Source organism: Mugil cephalus, chromosome 8 (assembly GCF_022458985.1).
Source record: "Mugil cephalus isolate CIBA_MC_2020 chromosome 8, CIBA_Mcephalus_1.1, whole genome shotgun sequence".
NCBI lineage: Eukaryota > Metazoa > Chordata > Actinopteri > Mugiliformes > Mugilidae > Mugil > Mugil cephalus.
Window position 1 is genome coordinate 21,431,145 of NC_061777.1, and position 19,376 is coordinate 21,450,520.

General features: G+C 45.2%; 1 protein-coding gene across 11 annotated transcripts in view; it reads left to right on the forward strand.

The window, feature by feature from the left end:
• The window catches only part of fbrsl1 (fibrosin-like 1), a 255,188-nt gene extending 246,335 nt beyond the window's left edge, over positions 1-8,853 (forward strand). For 7 of the 11 annotated variants that reach the window (XM_047591768.1, XM_047591770.1, XM_047591775.1 and 4 more), the window contains 8 exons: positions 939-1,010; positions 1,229-1,258; positions 1,571-1,642; positions 2,452-2,584; positions 3,339-3,422; positions 4,620-4,703; positions 5,521-5,797; positions 6,345-8,853. In XM_047591768.1, coding sequence (XP_047447724.1) covers positions 939-1,010; positions 1,229-1,258; positions 1,571-1,642; positions 2,452-2,584; positions 3,339-3,422; positions 4,620-4,703; positions 5,521-5,797; positions 6,345-7,647 — 2,055 coding nt within the window. In that variant the 3' untranslated portion in view covers positions 7,648-8,853. The remainder of the gene's footprint in view (positions 1-938; positions 1,011-1,228; positions 1,259-1,570; positions 1,643-2,451; positions 2,585-3,338; positions 3,423-4,619; positions 4,704-5,520; positions 5,798-6,344) is intronic. The other 4 variants (XM_047591769.1, XM_047591773.1, XM_047591774.1 and 1 more) reach the window with 4 other exon arrangements.
• Positions 8,854-19,376: the final 10,523 nt, after the last annotated feature.

Sequence of the window (19,376 nt, forward strand, 5' to 3'; positions counted from 1 at the left end):
AAAACGGTGCTGTCCGTCTTGGATTAGAAAAGCAGCACCTCACTAAAGCCGCTGTAACGCACCATCCGCCTTGACCAGTCCTGGTTCACAACGCCATATTGAACCGAGATACGACAGCCCCCTGGCAAAACACAGGCGGTGTCTGTCAGTTCAGGAAAGAAGATGCAGGGGATACGGAGGGGTGGGAGGGCTTGAGTGTGTCTGGCAGATGCTCAGGGACTGTGACCTGGAGTAAGCTACCAATCAAAGCTGGCCTAAATCCGCTGGCCCTATTCCCAGTGGGCTCTGTCATGGAGGGGCCTTTGACAAAAGGGCCCCTCCAGATGGTTCAAGGAACACTCGTATGCATCCAAAGCCTCCGCTAAGTATTCTTGGAGACGAGCTTCGGGGGGGGGGGGGAGAACTTGGGATGTGTGTTTGTTTGTTGGGGGGAGTCCAGGTTGCCCTGCAGAATCTTTTTATCCCTGATGTAGGGATAAACTGATGAGGCTCATCTAGACGCTTGATGTGTTGCTCTGGCGTGGCTCAACGCCTGAAGTATCACTACAGTTTTATCTACATCAGCTTTAGAGGAGCAGTAGCTGGAGATTAGTGAGCCGTAGTGCCACCGAGGAAGGACACGGGTTGAAAGTGATGCTGGAGGATTGTAGTAGTTTGTAGAACAGGAGATTTTCTTGAAACAGGGTTTCAGAAGCAATTCTTTTTTTCATTCTCTAAGGAGGATACAACATAAAATGTAATGTAAGAATGCAATTAAAAGGAGACTCTTGAGGGCGCCTCAGACGCCATTCGAGAATTATTTTAAGAGGTCAGTTTTTGCAGAAAGGATGTAACAATTATTTTACACTCACTCTAAACAGTTGTTTCGTGCAAGAATTAGCTGCTCTAGATGTCGGTGATCACCACGTATGTCTCCTTGTCTCTCTTCTCCATGTCAGGCGTCTAATCCCATCGACGTGGCAGCGCGTCCAGGAGCAGTACCTCACACACTCCTACAGAAGGATCCACGGGTAAGAACCAGGACTGTGACGTCACAGCCAGTCAGCTGTTGCTTTGTTCCTTCCGGTCAAATCCATAATTCTCTATCTGCCAGGGAGAAGTCAATGCATGTCTTTTCGTTAATGTCTCTTTAAGTCAAGGCATGTATTCAAGTCCAGTAGGGAAATACACACAGTTTGACTATTTGTATTTGTTGTCGATAATAAGGATTATGTGTTTATCCACGCAGATAACAGATCCGTTCAGGACGTCTGTCAGGGTAAGTGGATGCCGCATCCATTTTTGTTAAGCGCTTCATCTCTCTGGCCAGGCCACAAAGTCTAAAACCTCAAATTCTTCAACAATTCGCGATCAAACAAATGCAGGGTTTTGGCTGCATTTAAGTTTAACTTCAAGGTCTGTATTGGGTTAAAGTCAGGGTTAGATCCTCTCATTCCATTGCCTGGTTGAAAATTCTGACGAGTTCCCACTTTGTAGTTTGGCCAGAAAAATAATCTCAATGCCAGAGTCCATTTTTAGTTCCCCATATCAAAGCCAGCAGGCTAACCTCAGTTTCTCTCTAAATTTTTAGAAACCTGGCAAGTGGTGCGCAGTGCATGTCCAGATCGCATGGCAGATCTACCACCACCAGCAGAAAATGAAGGTGCGTGAGATGGATAATGATGTCTTGCAGGAATGGTGCTGTCATGTTACTCCAGATACGCTATATTTGCTATGTAATGATTAATGATCCGGATGGATTACTCACTGAGTGCACAGTAGGGTTGATCATGTCAAAGTTGGATCTTTGTCTGAAGAAAAACTCGCATTCGTGTTCCTGGATTCAGAAAGGTTATGTGGGAAGGGAAAGGGCAAATTATAAAAACACGCTGCAAAATAATAAAAAATAAAAATAAAAAGTAGTGTCTTCCTTTGTTGAGTGTTCTTTTTTTGAGTGTGTCTCTTTATGTAACACACTCTCAAAAATGCAGTCTGAAGGTTGCACTTTGTGAACTCCGGCAAAGACTATATGCATGGCTCTGTCCTCCTCCGCAGATCTTAAGCCACATTTATAGCACTCAGACAGAATTAATAGTTGACTAGTTATACTGACTAAAATGCAACACAGACTAAAAGTAGTTGGTTTGAAAATACACCTCTCACTGTCAGAGGATGGTGTGGCCTTGCCATGGAGATCCTCTGCTCATGCCACTGGCCCGGTGGAGTCCTTCTTGGGCCTTGAAGCCCCGTTACCAAGGATTTAGTGTCCCTAATCAGCTTACATGTATTTGTTGTTACACAGCTGGCCAGTATCGGAGACATGGAGCCATTGTTGATGTTTCTGTCCCTCTCTCTCTCATATCTCTCACCCAGTGTAGCCGAGGATAAATCCTACCCACTCTGTTGTTGGAAATGTTTGGTGCTGTTGCCCGCTGACCTAATTTCCTTTGTCTCTGCCTCTCTCGACTACAGCAAATGCCTCTGGACCCTCACAAACTAGACATGAACGGGAAGCTGGACCTGTTCAGTCGACCCCCGGGCCCAGGAGTCTTCCCGGGGTTCCCGTACCCTCATGACCTGGCGCGTCCCCTCTTCTCTTCCACAGGTCAGTCAGATGTCCCAGTACCCAGCATTAATTAAAACACTCAAATCATCCCATTTCCGAAGCCTTCCAGTGCCATTTTTGCCATTATGCAAATGAGCATTTATAGCCACGTGTCAAAAAAAACACTGGAATGAAATGCGTTTTTTTTTTTTTTTTGCTTTTTTCTCCCCCTGCCTCCCTGTAACGTTCACTTAATTATAGAGCTTGCGTAGCAAATGTTTTGCCAGTAAAGGGAGTCAGATATGTCTACTGTCTGTCTATGAATATGTATGACTCTCAGTTAGGTAATTGACTGATTTGCCCTGCGTTGGAGGGCAACAGAGAGGAGAACGGCCTTTGACTGGTAATTATGCAGTGGTGTGTCAGAGGCACTCCTGTAATTGGTTCTTTCATTAAGAATTCATGGAATACGGGTGATGGTAACAGTGTTTTGTGAAAGAGGCCAGCTTGTTGCACATTCAAGTACGGACCTCACTGAGCTGCCATAGATTCACACGTAAACACGCAGCAGCTGCAGGCAAAACAAACCATTACTGACGTTTCAGTGGCATTACTCAACCACCTCTTAGCTCATCCAGCTTATATGCATATTCAGCAAGTTTGTGACGCTGATATATGTTGGTTTATATTTACTCACGTTTACATTTTGCAATTACATGGGTCAGAATTATGATCTTTTTTCTTTAGTTTCCTTCCTTTTAATATTTGACTGGATAATAATAATAAGACCATTTCCTCTTCTCTCCACTCATAGGCTCTGGACACCCAGCGCCCTCTCCATATGGCCCCGCCCCCCACCCCAGCGGCTTCCTGCCTCCTAGCCATTTGGCAGGTAAGTGTAAGTAACCCCACGTTTACAATTTTTATACATTTATATTCCCTTTCTTTCCGTATTTTTCTCACTTACTCACTCTCTCTCTGTTGGGCTCATGTTTCAAACACATTACAGGCCACCGGGGTGTAATTTGAATCATAGATATTTCTACTTCTGATCTCGGGTTCACCTCAAGGTTAATGTAGAATCCAGCTGGCTGCAGCCGGCTGCAGGACTCCTTGAGCAAACTTGTAGTTTACGGTAATGGATTGTGTAGCCATCCTATAATCAGCTGGTATGATTCATAACACAGACTTAAATAACTCCTGTCTGGGCTTATTAAAAACGATGTAGTTTCTAGCCTCCAGACCTACTTGTCATCTCTCATCTATCTGGACAGCACATTGTTTTCATCTTGCAAAGCTGTTTTTCTCATCCATAGGAGTCTTGGAGAGTAGTTGTTGGATCGATTTGTTTATTTATTTGTTTTATTAGTTGCAGTAGAATTCAGAATGACGTGGATTTGCTAAAATAAAGCCTTGAATCAATCCATAATGTGCCAATGAAACAAACTGACGGTGAAGATTTAGAAAAATCTCCATTCCAGTGAATTCATGTATGAAGCACAGATCGAACGCTGTTGTATTTTTCTGGTATATTAACAAAAAAATCCTACCTCTGATCTGTTAATAAGTTCTACATTCCCTGATGGATTGTTGCTGGTTTAAAACGGGAGTGCAAATTATCAGTTGATGAATGTTGGTCATTAACTTTTGTGTTATTCCTGTAAATTTAGAGGCTGTAGTGTGCGACAGAGGAGTCCATCAGACAGTGACTCTCCAGCTAAATCATTTTGTGCTTTCTAGCCTAATTGTACAGCTCCTAATTCTTCTGTCCTACCACAGTCCATTTTCAGCTCAGCTCAGCTCAGCTCCAGCAGCTCAAAACTAATTTCCCCACCAAGCAATGTTGTTCCACTGGTGCCAGCCAGGTCAGAGACACTCCACTCCACTCAGTGGCAGTGAATTCAGCTTCCAGGTGACCTGGCCACCGCAGGATTACCAGGCAGAGAGCTAGGGTGGCAGCGCTTTAAAAAAAAAAAAAAAAAAAAAAAAAATGCAGCTCGCTTGTAAGAGAAAAGCCGAGTGGAACGGGTTGGTGTTGGGGTGAGCACCGCTAGCCAGCCCCCCCTTTTGCTAATCCCTGTTTGGCATTTTGCAGATCCTTTCAGTCGCTCCAGTTCCTTTGGCGGCCTCGGCAACCTTTCAAGCAGTGCCTTCGGAGGATTAGGCAACCCCTCGCTTGGTAAGCGCTGGCCCCCTCTCCTCCTCCACCGCTCCCCCCTTCAATCTGGCCCCTGTGGCCAGTAACAGAACAGAGCAGGACAGCGTTAGACCACAGGGAGAGCCAGGAGGGGAGGAAAAAAAAAAAAAAAATCAAAACACTTAGCTCTAGTTTCTGTGTCAAAACAGCCCCAGCCCAGGGAGGCCCAACAAGGCAGCAAACACCACACCACAGCAAACCTCCTCCCTGCCTCCACTCCATCCACCGACCATGTCCCCAACAGCCTGGCTTTAATCTGGCTGTGCTGCTGCCAACATGCACTCTCAGGTCTGCTGTTTGGTGGCAATTCATCTATTAATTATTTGACAAGCCCCTTCTGCACCACCATGGAGGCCTTTCTCTTCTCCCTCCGCATCCCTCTCTCTATGCCTTTTTCTTTTCTCTTCATCCCTCCTATTTTTGTGTGCCAAATCGGTCACCCTGTTGTGAAAATGGATGTGATTGGAATAGACATGCTGTGGAATGCTAAGGTCTCCCTTGGCTTTTCACAGCCCTCAGCTCCAGAGGGCAAGCGAGTCTCCCCTGTTCATCCGGTGCAGAAAAGGGAGAAGAAGGGGGGGGCCTTTTAGTCTAAAGGCAAATGAGTAGAGTTTTTTTCTACGGTGGGGGGAGCCATTAACCTCTAACTCTTTCAAACAGCCCCAGTGAGAGAACCTCCAGAGACAAAGACAAAAGCAGCTTTTGTTGTTGAGTCTTTCTCATCTTATGTGTCCTCGAGAAGGTTTTGTGCCCAATTAACTTACAGCGGGTCCCACGCCTGTCTCCTTCTTTCCTCCAGGGTCCAACAGCGTGTTTGGCACCAAGGAGGGGCCAGGAGGACTGCCCACGTTTGGCAGCCCCCACCACGACACCTGGAACAGGCTTCGTCGCACCCCGCCGTCTTTCCCCACCCCGCCCCAGTGGCCCAAAACCGCAGACGCTGAGAGAAGCAGCTCAGCCAACAGCCACGAGAGAGAGCGAGAGAGGGAGCGGGAACGGGAAAGGGAAAGAGAACGTGAGAGGGAAAGAGAGAAAAGAGACTCTTCCATCGGCAAAGAGGAGAAGGACAAAGACAGGTGAGTGGTGGCTGGTGGAACTTTTAGCGTACGAATCGGCATTTGTATCAGGGCTTCATTGGACTTGAAGTTTGTTCCAAGAAGAGATTAAATATGATTGTCGTACACACACAATGACTGTAAAGGTCAACAGCCATCAATATTGCATACGTATAAAGAAAATCTATATAAAAACTCATATTTGCAATGAGTATATAATATATTTTTATATAAGATCTTATATTTGAACAAAACAAAACCACTTGGGTTACCTAAATCAGGGGAAGGAGGGGAAAAAATGGGAGTTCTCCAGCTAGTTTCCATGGAAACTAAAAAAATTAACACATGTTTCCAACAAGAAAACAGACACAAATCAAGGCTAACAAGAAACAAGCATTGAGAGATGCAGTTTGTGAAAAATTAATTGGAGCAATCGCTGCGGATGATATTGTACCAGATCATAGGGGATACTGTCAAATTCACACCCTGTAAGACAAGAGCACGGTGAAACGTAATTCAGCTTAATGATCTACCGGCTCAACTCAACTGTTACACGGTGTCGTTACAGGGACTCTGTCGACCGCAACCGCCATTCAAACCGCTCCTCTCCAGCCTCGGCGCCGGTCAGCTACCAGATCAGCAGCCTGATCCGCTCCAACAGCCAGAACTCCAGCGACTCAGGTCGGCACCACAGCGGCAGTGTAGACCGGGTCCGTGAAGCGGAGAAGGAGCTGCTGGAGCGCCACAGAGAATCCTCCACGCTAGCTGACGTGAAGGTGAAGGAGAGTCGCTCGCCAGGCAAGGAGATGCTGGAGAGGAGGCCGTCGGAAGACTCCATCAAACCCACTCACCGCTCCCCTTCTCCGTACTCTAAGGCCGTGATCAGTGAGCAGGGCATGAAGATGGCGGGTGGGCCTCCGTCCACGCTCAAGGACACTGATAGGAAGGAGCCCCCACCTGCAGAGCTCCTCCACAAGGTGAAAAATGACATGAAGATTAAGGAGGAGAGGAAAGAGGAGCAGGAGGTCATGGTGGTGAGTTCGGAACCGGCTCCTCAACCGCCAGCACAAGCTCTTCCCGTTCCCGTGAGTCAGTCAGGAAACCCTCACCACCACCACCCACCTTTGTCCCAGCAGGCCCCTCTCCCCTCACCCCGTTGTAGTGACATCCCAGCGCCTGGCCTGCACGGCGTCCCCATGGCGCACTCCCTGCCGCTTTCCATGAGTGCCATGCCCCAGATGGGCAGTCTCAACGTGCTGGACCGGGCTCGCATGGCTCCCTTCATGGGGGTGAGTCCGCTGGCGGGAAGGGAGCGCCTGCCCCACACAGCCTTCCCCTGGGACCCGCTTAGAGAGGCCTACCGCAGCCTCGACCTGCAGCGGCGCATGGACTTCCAGCTCAGGGCCGAACAAGGACACCGCTTCCCCAGCGTGTACGAACAGGAGCGAGCCTACCGGGAACGGGAGGCGCACGACTACTCTCACCACGAGCACCTTTTGGAGGTGCGCAGGGAGCACGAGAGGATGCGGCAGCAGGCGGAGGAGCGAGAGCGCCTCCACCTGAGGGAGGAGCTGGACAGAGCGCGCCTCCATCAGCTGCACCAGTCCCCCATGGAGGGCCATCTACCCCACATGCCCCCTTTTATGCCCCACCTAGGCGGAATGCACTACCCTAGACTCAGCCCCTCCACGGGGCACAATGGCCCCCTGAACAGAACACCTCCTACAGCCGCACTCAGTGCACCCCCACCCCTTGTGCCAGCCGGCAGTGCCAGGCCAGCCTCGCCCAGGAGGACTACCCCCCTCACCACCACCCAGGACCCACGGGACTACTCCCCATCTCGCAACCCCAAAGAGGTAGAGGCTCGGTAGCTTCTCAGAAAAGTGCACAAAGTCTTACGGGGCGCACTCACAAGCCCCACTTCCCCTAATCTGAAACCTTGTTGTGAACAAAAATGCACTGCTCTTCATCAGAGAAGGGCAAAAACTCCCTAAGGGAAAGGGTATGATTGTACAAAGTAAAGGTGTGTAAGGCTGATTAAGCACATGCCATGACTTTATTTTTAGTGGACTGGAGGTTGAATTATGTCGGTAAAGAGAACACAAATGTGTATGTTTATTTCCGACTTAAATATTTGGTAATTATTAATATATTAATCCAATACCTTTTTTCAGCTTAATGCAGAAAGAGAGGTCCTGAAATGAGTTTGTACATTTCCTATCCATGTTCCATGTATAGATATCATTTCTATGAATTTTATGTATTTTGTGCATTAGTCACGCCTTTTACAATATTTATCCCAGTTGATTGTGAGACATATCCCTTATGACCCACTGTAAAGACTGGATTTATGGTTTCAACCTTCAGTAATTTAACCTCATGGTACCAGGATATCCTCAGTGATGACAATGTACAATGCTACATTACAGATTTGTTTTGGTCATTTGTTTTGCCTTTGAGATATGCAGATAATTATATATTATGAGGTCTTTGTTCAGTCCCTGTAAAGAAAACAGATGTAAATAACTTGTTGATATTCCTTCGCTGCAAGATCACCATGTAAATTTATTAGGCTTTTTAACCATTTCTAGAAAAACAAAATGAAATGAAACATGGGGAATCACTTGCCTGTTGAATATCGCGGTAACAGACAAGCCTGGCCAATGGATGGGAAGTGTGAAGGGAGGGTGTTGTAAGGGGGCCTAGATGGATCATCTGCAATCTATGCAAAGCAGCACACAGCACCCTAATGAAGAAATCGCCTGGAGGGAGCAGACGATACCGGTGATTCTGAGAGAAACTTGGATTTGCTCGTGTTTATATTTACCAATGAAATAATGATGGAATTATTAAAAGACTTCCAAGTCACAAACTGGACCAGCCCCAGACAGAAAAGGACACTTTTGAGTGGACGGCATACGAACTTTCTCTGTCAACCTTGTGGTGTTGTGCAGTTGTTTTTCTTAGACTCTTGTATACAAAACAAGTAGAGTTTTAGGCGTGAAAAAAAAAAAATGAAAATGAACATTCATGGTTTAAAATGTACGGAATAAAGTTTGGACCTAATGTCAAACACTTCCCGCCTCACTTCCGTCCTGGTATTCATTGTCGGTGCCGACTGTAGACTGTGAGAAGTGCATTTGTCTGTGAGCCAGACCTACTGAGTGCCATGTTTATGTGAGGTTGATAGTTTTGCCAATAATGCTTGTGCCTTCGTTTTCAACATTTAGAGCATTTGCCCATCTCACACCGAGCTATTACTTTGAAATCAGAAAGGCAACTGACTTGGCTGGCAGAGTAGCCTAAGCCATCAGATCATTTGACCATAATCTGTCATACATGCGCTGCAGAGCTCTTCAGAACAGATCGATGAGATTGGACCAAGGCAATACAGGGAGGGTCTAATAGAACATTGATTTTGTATGAAAGCAGGTTTTGAGTGTTTGTGTTGCAGGTAACCGGTATTGACTGGCAGCCCAGCGGCATATTGACCCGCGGTCTGGACTCATTAAGAGGAGCAATGCCTGGGAGGCAGGCTATCGGATGGTGGAAAAGAGGCTCCTCTCTCTTCTCGTACGCCTCCTCTCCTCCTGCACGCCACTCATCTGCTTTTCTAATGAGGCCGGAAGGCACTCTGGAGTGGGCCGCGGAGGGAGCCCTGAGGTGCCCTGTCCTGTTATCGACAAGACCTCGCCTGCGCTTGCCGCCTGTCCAGAGACAGTCAATTCATCCTGATAATGCCCCGACTACTCATCTCGCCGCTGTGTGCTGTGAGGCCCGCCAATCCCGTCCCATGGTATCAGCCCTTAATGACAGCGTGGATCAAACCATGGCCAGGTCATTAGGGGATGTTATTGAAAATCAATGGCGCTCCTGTGTCTCACACACTCCAGCAGGGTTTTAAAAGGGCTCCTTGAAAAGACTGTTTGCCAGAATGTGGCTGGCGTATTGGGAAGACTTAAATCACTATCACTTTCAATTTGGGGTCCAGGTAATTGAACCACATATTCTTCCTACGGGTAGCATCTGTCAGTAGCCGGCATCACTTTGACACTGTGTGCTTTTAGTCCTAATAATCTAGTCAACAGGTACTTAACCCCTGTACTTGTTACCGCATAGCGATTTTTCCTGTAAGTATTATTTACCAAGCAAGCTTTGGTGGAAGAAAAACACACACCTTAAATTTCCCCCCGACTCAATCACTCTGTCCTGCGCTCTATCCATTTTACGGCTGAGTGTGGAACGGCCCTCCGGAGATGAAAAGCTCCATCAATTTCACTCATCGTCTGGCAAGGTCAATTTATTTCAGCACACAGTCCATCATCAGATGGGGAATCAATTGACACATTGCCTAGCATATCCAACCCAAGGTGGATTATTACAGCGTCTGCAATTGTCAGCTCCTTTCCACGGCTATTCTTCTAGCTGTTCCATCCAGCCCGTCTCGTTTGTTTGTCTCGTGTCTTTTTTTAAGGGATTGTTCATGATTTTCTATATTTACCTGTTCATAATTTGACACGGTGTCATTGTTACCGCGGCACGACTTCATGTAACATCTTGTCACAAAAAAAAAAAAAAAAAAAGACGACTGACACTTTTTTCCACTATAATCCCAATTAATAGGATACGGTGGTATCTGAGGTAAGACATTGTTTTATTGTTCCTCTAATCCCCTTCATTTATCTGTGAGAAACCTCAATGCTGAGGGTTTGGGATTGAATTTTCATGGTCTCAAATACCTCCAAAAAGCGCTTGGCACAGAGCTCACCCCAGATCCAGCGAACAGTGGAACAGGCCTAAGGGGCTTTTATAGAGCACAATGGCAGCTAATAACACAGTGCCAGGCTAATAAGATGGGCAACAAATGAATGGTTCGGTCCAAGCTCCTTTTCTCTCTTGCTCACTCTTCCCCCGCTGATAAAACATGTATGAAAGCGTTTCTGAGCCGCTATGTAGTGGCTCCCTAGACTTTTTCCCCCAGCGAGAGCTAATGCATTAGTTCCCATTTGAAGGCTGTTTTGAAATGGAGATTGGTAATGAGACGGGAGGCCCCCGCCATGATCACATTTGGATTGCTGGGGCCTCCGCTGGGCCTGGTGATTTGGGAGACTGTGCCTCTGCGCGGAGTTCAAACCCATCTCTCTGCAGGGGTTAGCAGACCCTGACAAAAGTCATTCCCGACCACTATACCATATCTGAACTGTGAATTTAGGGAGAAAGGGAGCACCGAGCCGAGGGCTTTGGCAGCGGATCCCTGTCGCAGCGCTCTTAGTCGGCTGCATGTTGTTTTGACCACCTAAAAAGGCGAGCAGCATACATCCTTCCATGTTGCCATCTTTTTTTAGCCCTCAATGTCAACAGAGCGGCAGCTGACAGAAACCAGGCCAGTCAGCGGTTAAGGAGCTGACATGGAAACAGCCAAATGGTGTGAATTCCGGACCCTGGTGACAAAGTGCTGTCTAATGTCTTTGCACCTCTGGACCTATGACAAATATTCCAGCTCTCTCACACCAACACTACTGCTGCGCGAGGAGATCAAGCAGGACGACCTCGGAGAAGAAAACGCCGCGGATCACTCACAGAGGAACCTCAGGGAGCTCCATGTGGGACAGAGGGGACTAAAAGAGACTTAAGGGAGATGGAAAAGGAGGAGGTCCTGAACAGCCACCAGCCAAAATAAGTTTTCCACTTTGATTCAATTTAGAGGATTTTTCCAGCCTTTAGTGGAACCTCACAATCTCCCACAGTGGCCATATTATGTACACAAGCCATAAAAAATGAATAACATTTATGCAGCTGGGTGCATCTGGCAGTGATAGTCCTCTCATTCAGGGACCCGCAGGATGGCACGGTGCCGCCACACCACCCTCTCTGTTCTATGTATGGACACAAGGCAAGAAGAGACTTAGGGGAGGGGGTGGGCGGTGGAAAGGGAGGCTCTCGAATGCTTCAAATGAGTTTTTAAAAAAAAAAAAAAAAAATAGAGAGAGATTTCAAGGCAAACGGAGGCCATACGTGCCTCGTCCAATTTGGCACAGCTAACGCACATGATTAGCCATAGAGACGTTAATCAAAAGTGGCTCAGCATTTGAAGGGGCGGTGAGAGGCACTGCCAGCTGGTGACAACATGGCTTGTGTGCACGGGCCAAGAGTGAAGTTTATTTGAATATGGATCTTGCCGTGACCGTATTTCTCCAGAGCTCAGTTAGCAGAGCGTTCCCTGGCTCATCAGTGGGATCGCCTCAGAGCCGTTGGCACCCGGGAAGGCGGAAGTTTTTCCAAGCCGCGGAATGAGAATTACGATTTAGTCCATCCCCTCTGGTGGTGTGGGCATATTCATAAGCATTTATTCAGTTTGACGCTGGCAGAGATGCAGCACCTAGCGCTTGGCACCCGTGTGTGAGGATTTCCTTTCCAATCGGAAATTATGAAATTGACAAAAAAATTTGAAAAAATAAAACAAAAAGGGTTGTTTTAACATGCTCTGAATTAATAACACATTTAAAAATAAAACATCCTATCTTTCCACATGAAAACCATGTGAGGCCTCTCCTGAAAACACGGAGCTTAAAAATTAAACTGTCAGTGTTTCTTCTGAGCCAAGCCTCAAGACCACCAGCACTTTAACTGCACAGCATCTGCATTCAGCTTTAATGAGTAATGGGTTGGTATTTGTTCAGCTAAGGCGCCAACTCAAGAAACGTGTTCAGCTTTTCTACAAGGTGGGGTGATTTTTATTAAAGGTAGTTTATAGATGTGCACCAATTGGCCACAACATTAAAACCACTGACAGGAGAAGTACATTATATCGACCATGTGACAGTCGAGCACAAAGACAAAACCGGTTCAGGAACAATTCGAAAACATGAAAAACAACACAAGGTGTTGACCTGGTCTCCAAATTCACTAGATCCCAAACTGATGTAATATCTGTGGGATGATACATAGAGGCCCCTCCCCTCAACCTAACAACATCCTGTTTCCAGACACTACAGGACACACTCAGAAGGTCCATGTCCATTCTCTGATGAGTCACAACTGTTTTGGAGACACAAGGGAGACCTACACAATATTAGCAAGGTGGTCATAATGTGATGCCTGATTGGTCTGGTTACTTTTATTATTTGAATCTTACTACTTGTGTATGTTATGGCAAACTTACTGAAGCGTGATGCACTGAAATGATCTGTGAATGTCAAAGAAAATACTGCAAAGAGATTCTGTTTCAACACAATAAAAATTATCAAAAACAAGCAGGACTTCTGAACAAAGAAGGTATTACCACAGCCCAATCCCTGCAGCACCAGCAGGACTAATCCAGGTGGAGAAATTGAATTTGGCATAAAATGTTCCCAAAATTAGCAATGAGTCAGTAACTTAAATTCTGTCATCCGCTTTGCAATTTGCAAAACATTAAAAGGTGATGAAATTATTCTTATGCTGCTTACAGCTTCAGATGACAAACCTTGTTTTTTTTTTTTTGTTTGTTTGTTTGTTTGTTTGTTTGTTTTCTTTACAGATTTCATTACAACAGCGTTGTTTCTTTCAGTGTGTAAGTGAGGACATGAACAGACATTTATACTTGAGGACTTTTAAATTAAAAGTCAGCTTTGTCTGGCACATATGGCCAGTCATGTATGCAAACAGCAAGGTTACTCAGTGGTACTGAATGTGCTTACAAACAGACAACCAGTGGCCATATGTTGATTCCTACTATGCTTATCTGGAACATATTGTCAGCCAGTGTGGCATCACTGTTGAAGGGAGACACTTTTCTTATTGAATTGATATTGCATTAGGGGGTTCGGCTTGCATGTGTGAGGTCGTTCTCTTGCTGCATTTCAAATTCTTATTACTTCATTCAGCCCACACAGGTCCACTGTGCTGTTGACAGAATGGCTGCAGGTTTTAGACAACCATCAGGAAGAACGTTCACTCAATAGCATAACAAAGGTGTCCATGCTTAGGTGGAAAATGGCAGATGTGTTGTATTCGTCATGAGAATAGCTTCAACAGGGCTTCTCAGCATTCCGGCTTTGGCCCCGCCTCCTATGATTCTTTGGAAATTCGTCTGGCAGCAAACATGCTTTGAAAAGCTCTTATCTCCTATCTGGGCAGGAGTTCCATGCACAAAGATAACAAACCCTATCTTATCTCGCTGTGTTCGTTAATGTCACAGCTTAAGGGGCTTGTTCTTCCACTTGCAATGGGGCTTGCAGAGCGGATTGTTTGCAGATTAGTCAGTGCGGGCCCCTGCAGCACGCACAAAGCGCTCGTCTTGTCCCGCACATGTTCTTGTATGCACACGTTACAGTGCTGGCAGCCTCCCACTTCCCTGTGTCAAATGGCACAATGGCAGGCATGAGATCTAGAGTGACACTTATGACATCAGACAAGCCGGTGTTGTGAGCCAAAGCAAAAATGTACACAATAGCCTCCCCACACACACACACATGCACATGCAAGGCCAGCTATGCTGCTGAATGTTTCAGGGATGACTTGTTGTCATTCTCCTGCTGATTAGCCCAAAGTCTATATTTTGAACCAGCACTTGAGCCTATCAGCGCTTGAAAACGTCGAGGTTGCAGCGCTGCGCGCATTTTGTCCAGTCTGTGTGGCCATGTTCATGATCATCCCTCTATGACACAAGAGACCAGGCAAAGCTCCATTGGCTTCAGCCATCTGGCTATCTCACACAACCCTTGGCTACACAGTGGCTCTCTCAGCGATTGATTGGGGTGTTGAAGGCCAGCTATTTAACACATCAGAACAACAAGTACTGCTATCATGCTGGCTCCTTCTCATGTCTCGTTTCTGTGCCGCCCAAGAATGTCTCTTATCTCTTCCCTTCTGCTTGTTGGTTTAAGCCAGACAGCATATGCCCACATTCCCCCTGTAATAAACCATTGTGCTTTTGGTGTAACCCTGTCAGGCAGACAGGTTGCAGCCGAGCTATGATGGGGGATTTAACCCTTATGGTGCTTAGTAAGAAACAGGCCCGTGAAAACGAATGCAAAACGCTTCCACGTTTGAGGGTCTGAAAGGATTTTTCTCCTCAAAATGTTCCATTGTTGTTGCGCCGATAGAGTGACGGAGAAAAAAAAAAATGAAACCCCATGTTCCATATCATTAAATCCCACTCTCTCACCTGATTACATTCTTATTAGTGTCTCCATTCTTCTCCCATTATTGTTACTTCTAGTGAAACAGGTCTGATAATGTGCACTCACTCACTGGATGCGCAACCTGCTCATTCCCATCTCTGATTCTTTGTTGTCGCCGAATGGTTTGTAAATGAAAAGTGTGAGTGCGGTGTAATTATAATTCTGGGGGTATTATGAAATCAAATATCACAATGAATGTAATTTTATTTGCTTGTAATCTCTCTCACCCAGGCTAATAGGCGTTTTCAAAGGGCACGCTTGGGGGGTTTAAACCGCGGACCATCTCTAAATAGAATGGCTGCTCTGCACTCTCGCTCTCCACCTCTGTTCTTTTGTCTTTGATATGCAGGAAAAGAGCTCGGCAGTCTGGGAGACGTGGGAGATTTGTCGGCCTGTGATCTCCATGCCTCCCTGACAAATGAGCGCCTTTGGCAGGGCTGCTGGAGGTAGAGCTTGTCGGCCCTGCTGGAATCCTGATGAGACCATTCTGGAGCTGCTGGCAATGAGGTCAGGGCATAGGACCAGCCCGCTGCCAGAAATGACCTTTAATCTACACACATGCAGGTCATTTGGCATGCGATATCTCACAATTGCACATCCACCTTTGTGCTCGTACACCGAGCACATTTGTCAGTGAGATTTTCCAAAAATTGAGCAAGACGCATGATGTGAATTCTTAACATTAATTTGCCACATTATTTAAACTGATTTATAGTAATTCAAAAATCTATGCTGCTTATTATGGCAGTGGCCGTCTGTATTTCACAACAATCTGTTATGGCCGGTGTTTTATCTGTATTCATATTGGATTTGTAGGGGTAATTTAGGATGCAATCACCGTCCAGTCAATCTTCATTACATTGGCCTTAACTGCTCCCCCAAGCACGCAATTGCTTGCCATTGATTTTGCAAATTCTTTCAAGCCATGTAATTCCTAATACGGCGTATGGTAAAGAGCTATCTTTTGGTACGTCTGTGCGAAGTAAGATGTTAACAAATTACAGCCAAAATAAAATGTGAATCCCCCGAGGTTGTACGTACTCATTTAAGCTCCACACTGAGCAGGAAATGGTTGATATTGATTGGGGACATTCCCATTCCACACTGTGGAATCACTAAACCTCCACGCTCACTAAATCCAATCCAACATGGTTGCCTTTGATTTTTCAGCTTGCAGCTTCAAGGGGGTTGAGTAATGATTCATAGGAAGAACAAGCACTACCCCTTGTGGCCCAGTTGGCCCAGTGCACCGTGGATGAATGGCATCTCCAGCTGCTTCTGGGCCCCTCCTGATAAGTTAACCTTGTGATAACATGCTAATGCCTGATTAATGTTGCAGTAATTAGACACAGCTTTTCACACTCAGTTAAGAGGACATCCTCCAGCAATTAGCCCGAGCCGGAGAGAGATAATTTCAGAGAACACAGCCAAATCACGTTCCTCCGCTCGCCTCCATTCCCACTTGGCAACATAAAGGTTTATTTTCTCATTATTTCATTTAATTACTCGTTTGATGTTTTATACAGCTGCCACAAGTAATCTTTGATCCAATTAGGAAATGCTGACTGACGTGAGCGTGGGCATGGGATTCAATAAGCTGCTTTCAATTTGCCGGTGTGACCTTATCAGAGGATCTGTGGAGGTTTCGTGTTCACCACTGAATTTCCGTGAATCTCAAAGTCTAATAATTTCCCCTTAAAATGTATTCTACATGGATGGCACACCTTAGTGCATGTGTGCGTGCGAGTTAGTGAGTGGGCTTGTGTCTGCAGGTATCAGTCTCTGAAAAGGCAGCATGTGTGCGCGTTTTCCTCACCGGGCATCTAACAATGAGGAATGAACGCATTAGTGAGCAGAGGCCCCTGTGCTCAGCAGCCTCCACACTGCCCATTAATAATGCACTGCCAGGGAGTAGATGGAGGTTTGCTAGGATTAGTGCTGCACTAAGGACTGGTTTGCTGTTTCTATTAGAGAGACACAGCTTTTCTTAAACAAGAAAGATCAGCCCACTTATAATTGGACTGTGAAAACCTATATCAAAGTTGTCAGCGGTTCCATGAAGCCAGCAGGGGAATTTTGTTCCAATATGAGCAGTGACCCAGGGACTTTCTCTGTGGATATATTAAATAAATGCACATTAGTAATACTGTGTGTATAAATGCATGAAAACGAGAAAAAAAAGGAGATAAAGATGATTAAAGAAACAGACATGACATATGAAAATGGTCAATAAATAGAATCAGCAATGACTTATTACACTGAACATACATAAAACCTTAAACTGGATCTAACAGAACAGACACCTTCTTCAGATTTTCAGCCAAAAAGCAACAGAATAGTGGATATAATAGAAATGTATGATATCAAGGAAGAGTTCTCATTAAGACCCTGTGTTTACATATATTATTATCATTTTTTTTCCACATTTCATTTCCTCGTGTTACAGTAGTGTTTGGTCACCGGCTTCAAATGAAGTTTTATTTTGTCACCTTTAACTGAACACAGTATTTGAGTAAATCTAGTGATTTAGTATGATATGCCAACATTTGCACACTATATATAAAACGCGTCACCTATTTATGCCAGTATTTGGCTCATCACTAACAAGATAAAAAAATTGTTAAGTTCTTAGTGGTATTGAAGGGTTTGTCCTGAAAATGATTGGAAACGTGTTTGTTGTACTTTTGAAACCAAAATGAGGTGTTACCGTATGAGACACGTGTCACACCTTGCTCTTTTACTCTGCGATTTTCAAAATTAGATTTCTAAACCTCCAGAGAGTAATTAGTTTATATTAATTCACTATGATTGTTTTTTTTTAATTACCCTCACGGTGTGTTCGTATGTACACAGCTGAAAACGCTGAGAAGAAAAAAAGCAGCAATTAAGTTCTCCTCCTGACAAGCACTGAACAAGTATTGAACACTATGTACCTTGTGACCAGTTAAGTGCAGTCAGTATTGACCTGTGTGCTGTTAGTCGTGTACATGTGTCTCTGTTCATGATCTACATATTAACAGATAATGGGCTGCAATCAGATACAAATGACAGACTATGACATAGTCTCTCTCAGTTGTCACATACTTTTATAATTAATCATTATAATGGTATTATTTGAAATGCATAATTATTGTATACACGCCAACCAGGCATAACATTATGACCGCCTACATGATATTGTGTAGGTCTCTCTCGTTCCTCAAAAACAGTTGTTGGATGTTGTAGGTGGGGGCATTTGGGTCCTATGAGTTGATGGGAGGGGCCTCTGTGGATCAGGCTTGTTCCAGTGAACCCCATCATCCCAGATACTTGATTAGTTTGGGATCTAGTGAATTTGGAAGCCAGGTCAACACCTTGTGCTGTTTTGTGATGTTTAATGAGTTGTTCCTAAAGCATTTTTGTGTGTGTGCCTTTCAACCATTGCATCTTACAGAAAAGGGTATTTAAGATTCTAGTGATTCTAGTAACTCTAGTGTTGTTATTGATGAAGCTGTGTTTGTGCTCGCTAGCTGTGACTCGTAGATGGAATCTGAAATAATTACGTTCATCATCAGCTAACAGCTTAAAGCTAGGAAGCATCAGATCATATATGTCCTTCTGAAGTCAGTAGCACAAAGCTGAGGCTCATGCGATCACGTGATCATCTATTTTGCTTTCGGCAGTTGTTGTTGTGTTAGCTATAAAACCCTTGAGAACGACTTGTACTTTCACGCCTTCTTCATGTAGGAGATATAGGAAAAAGGAGGCACATTTTGCTTCGTGTCTGTTCTTCTGTCAGACTCACGGAGGATCTTGATCAACAACGAGATCAAAAACAGCTGACATCTAAGGGAGTGTGTTGAGTTTTATACGGGAGCCAGCCTCCTCCATCAAGGAAAAGGATATCGAACTTCCAACAAAACATCCAACGCAGAAAACGATGACAGCAGGGATGGATAAGAGACAGTCAATCTTTTTTTAAGAGATTTGGAGGCTATCTCCAAATTTTCAGGCGCTCAGAGGAAAATTAAATTGACTTTAAGCCAGAGGGAAACATCTCCGTTTAAGGAGGAAAGAATCTCCCTCCAAACTTGCTCAACCTTGTACACATAATGAGAAGAGACTAAACCTCAGTTTGATTGAACTTAACCTCAACAGACATGTTCCTGAGTCACGGCTCAGCAAATGAATGCTGGGGTGCAGGGTGAGTTATTTCTAAAGAATGCTGCACATGCTGTTCTGTTTATAAGATTCTGAGGGCTATGTTTTGGTGTTGCGTGTCCATTTTCCTGTGTTAATAATAATTTAAAAAAAGAAAAAAAGCTTACTGTAAAGTCCACTAAAAAGCAATTCTTCTGGAATCGGTCCCACAGTCTTCCTCCTCTTGAGAACAGCTGTCATGTTGAGCTATGAAAATATCTTCTGGAACAAAGTTAAAGCAGGGTCAGTTATATTCA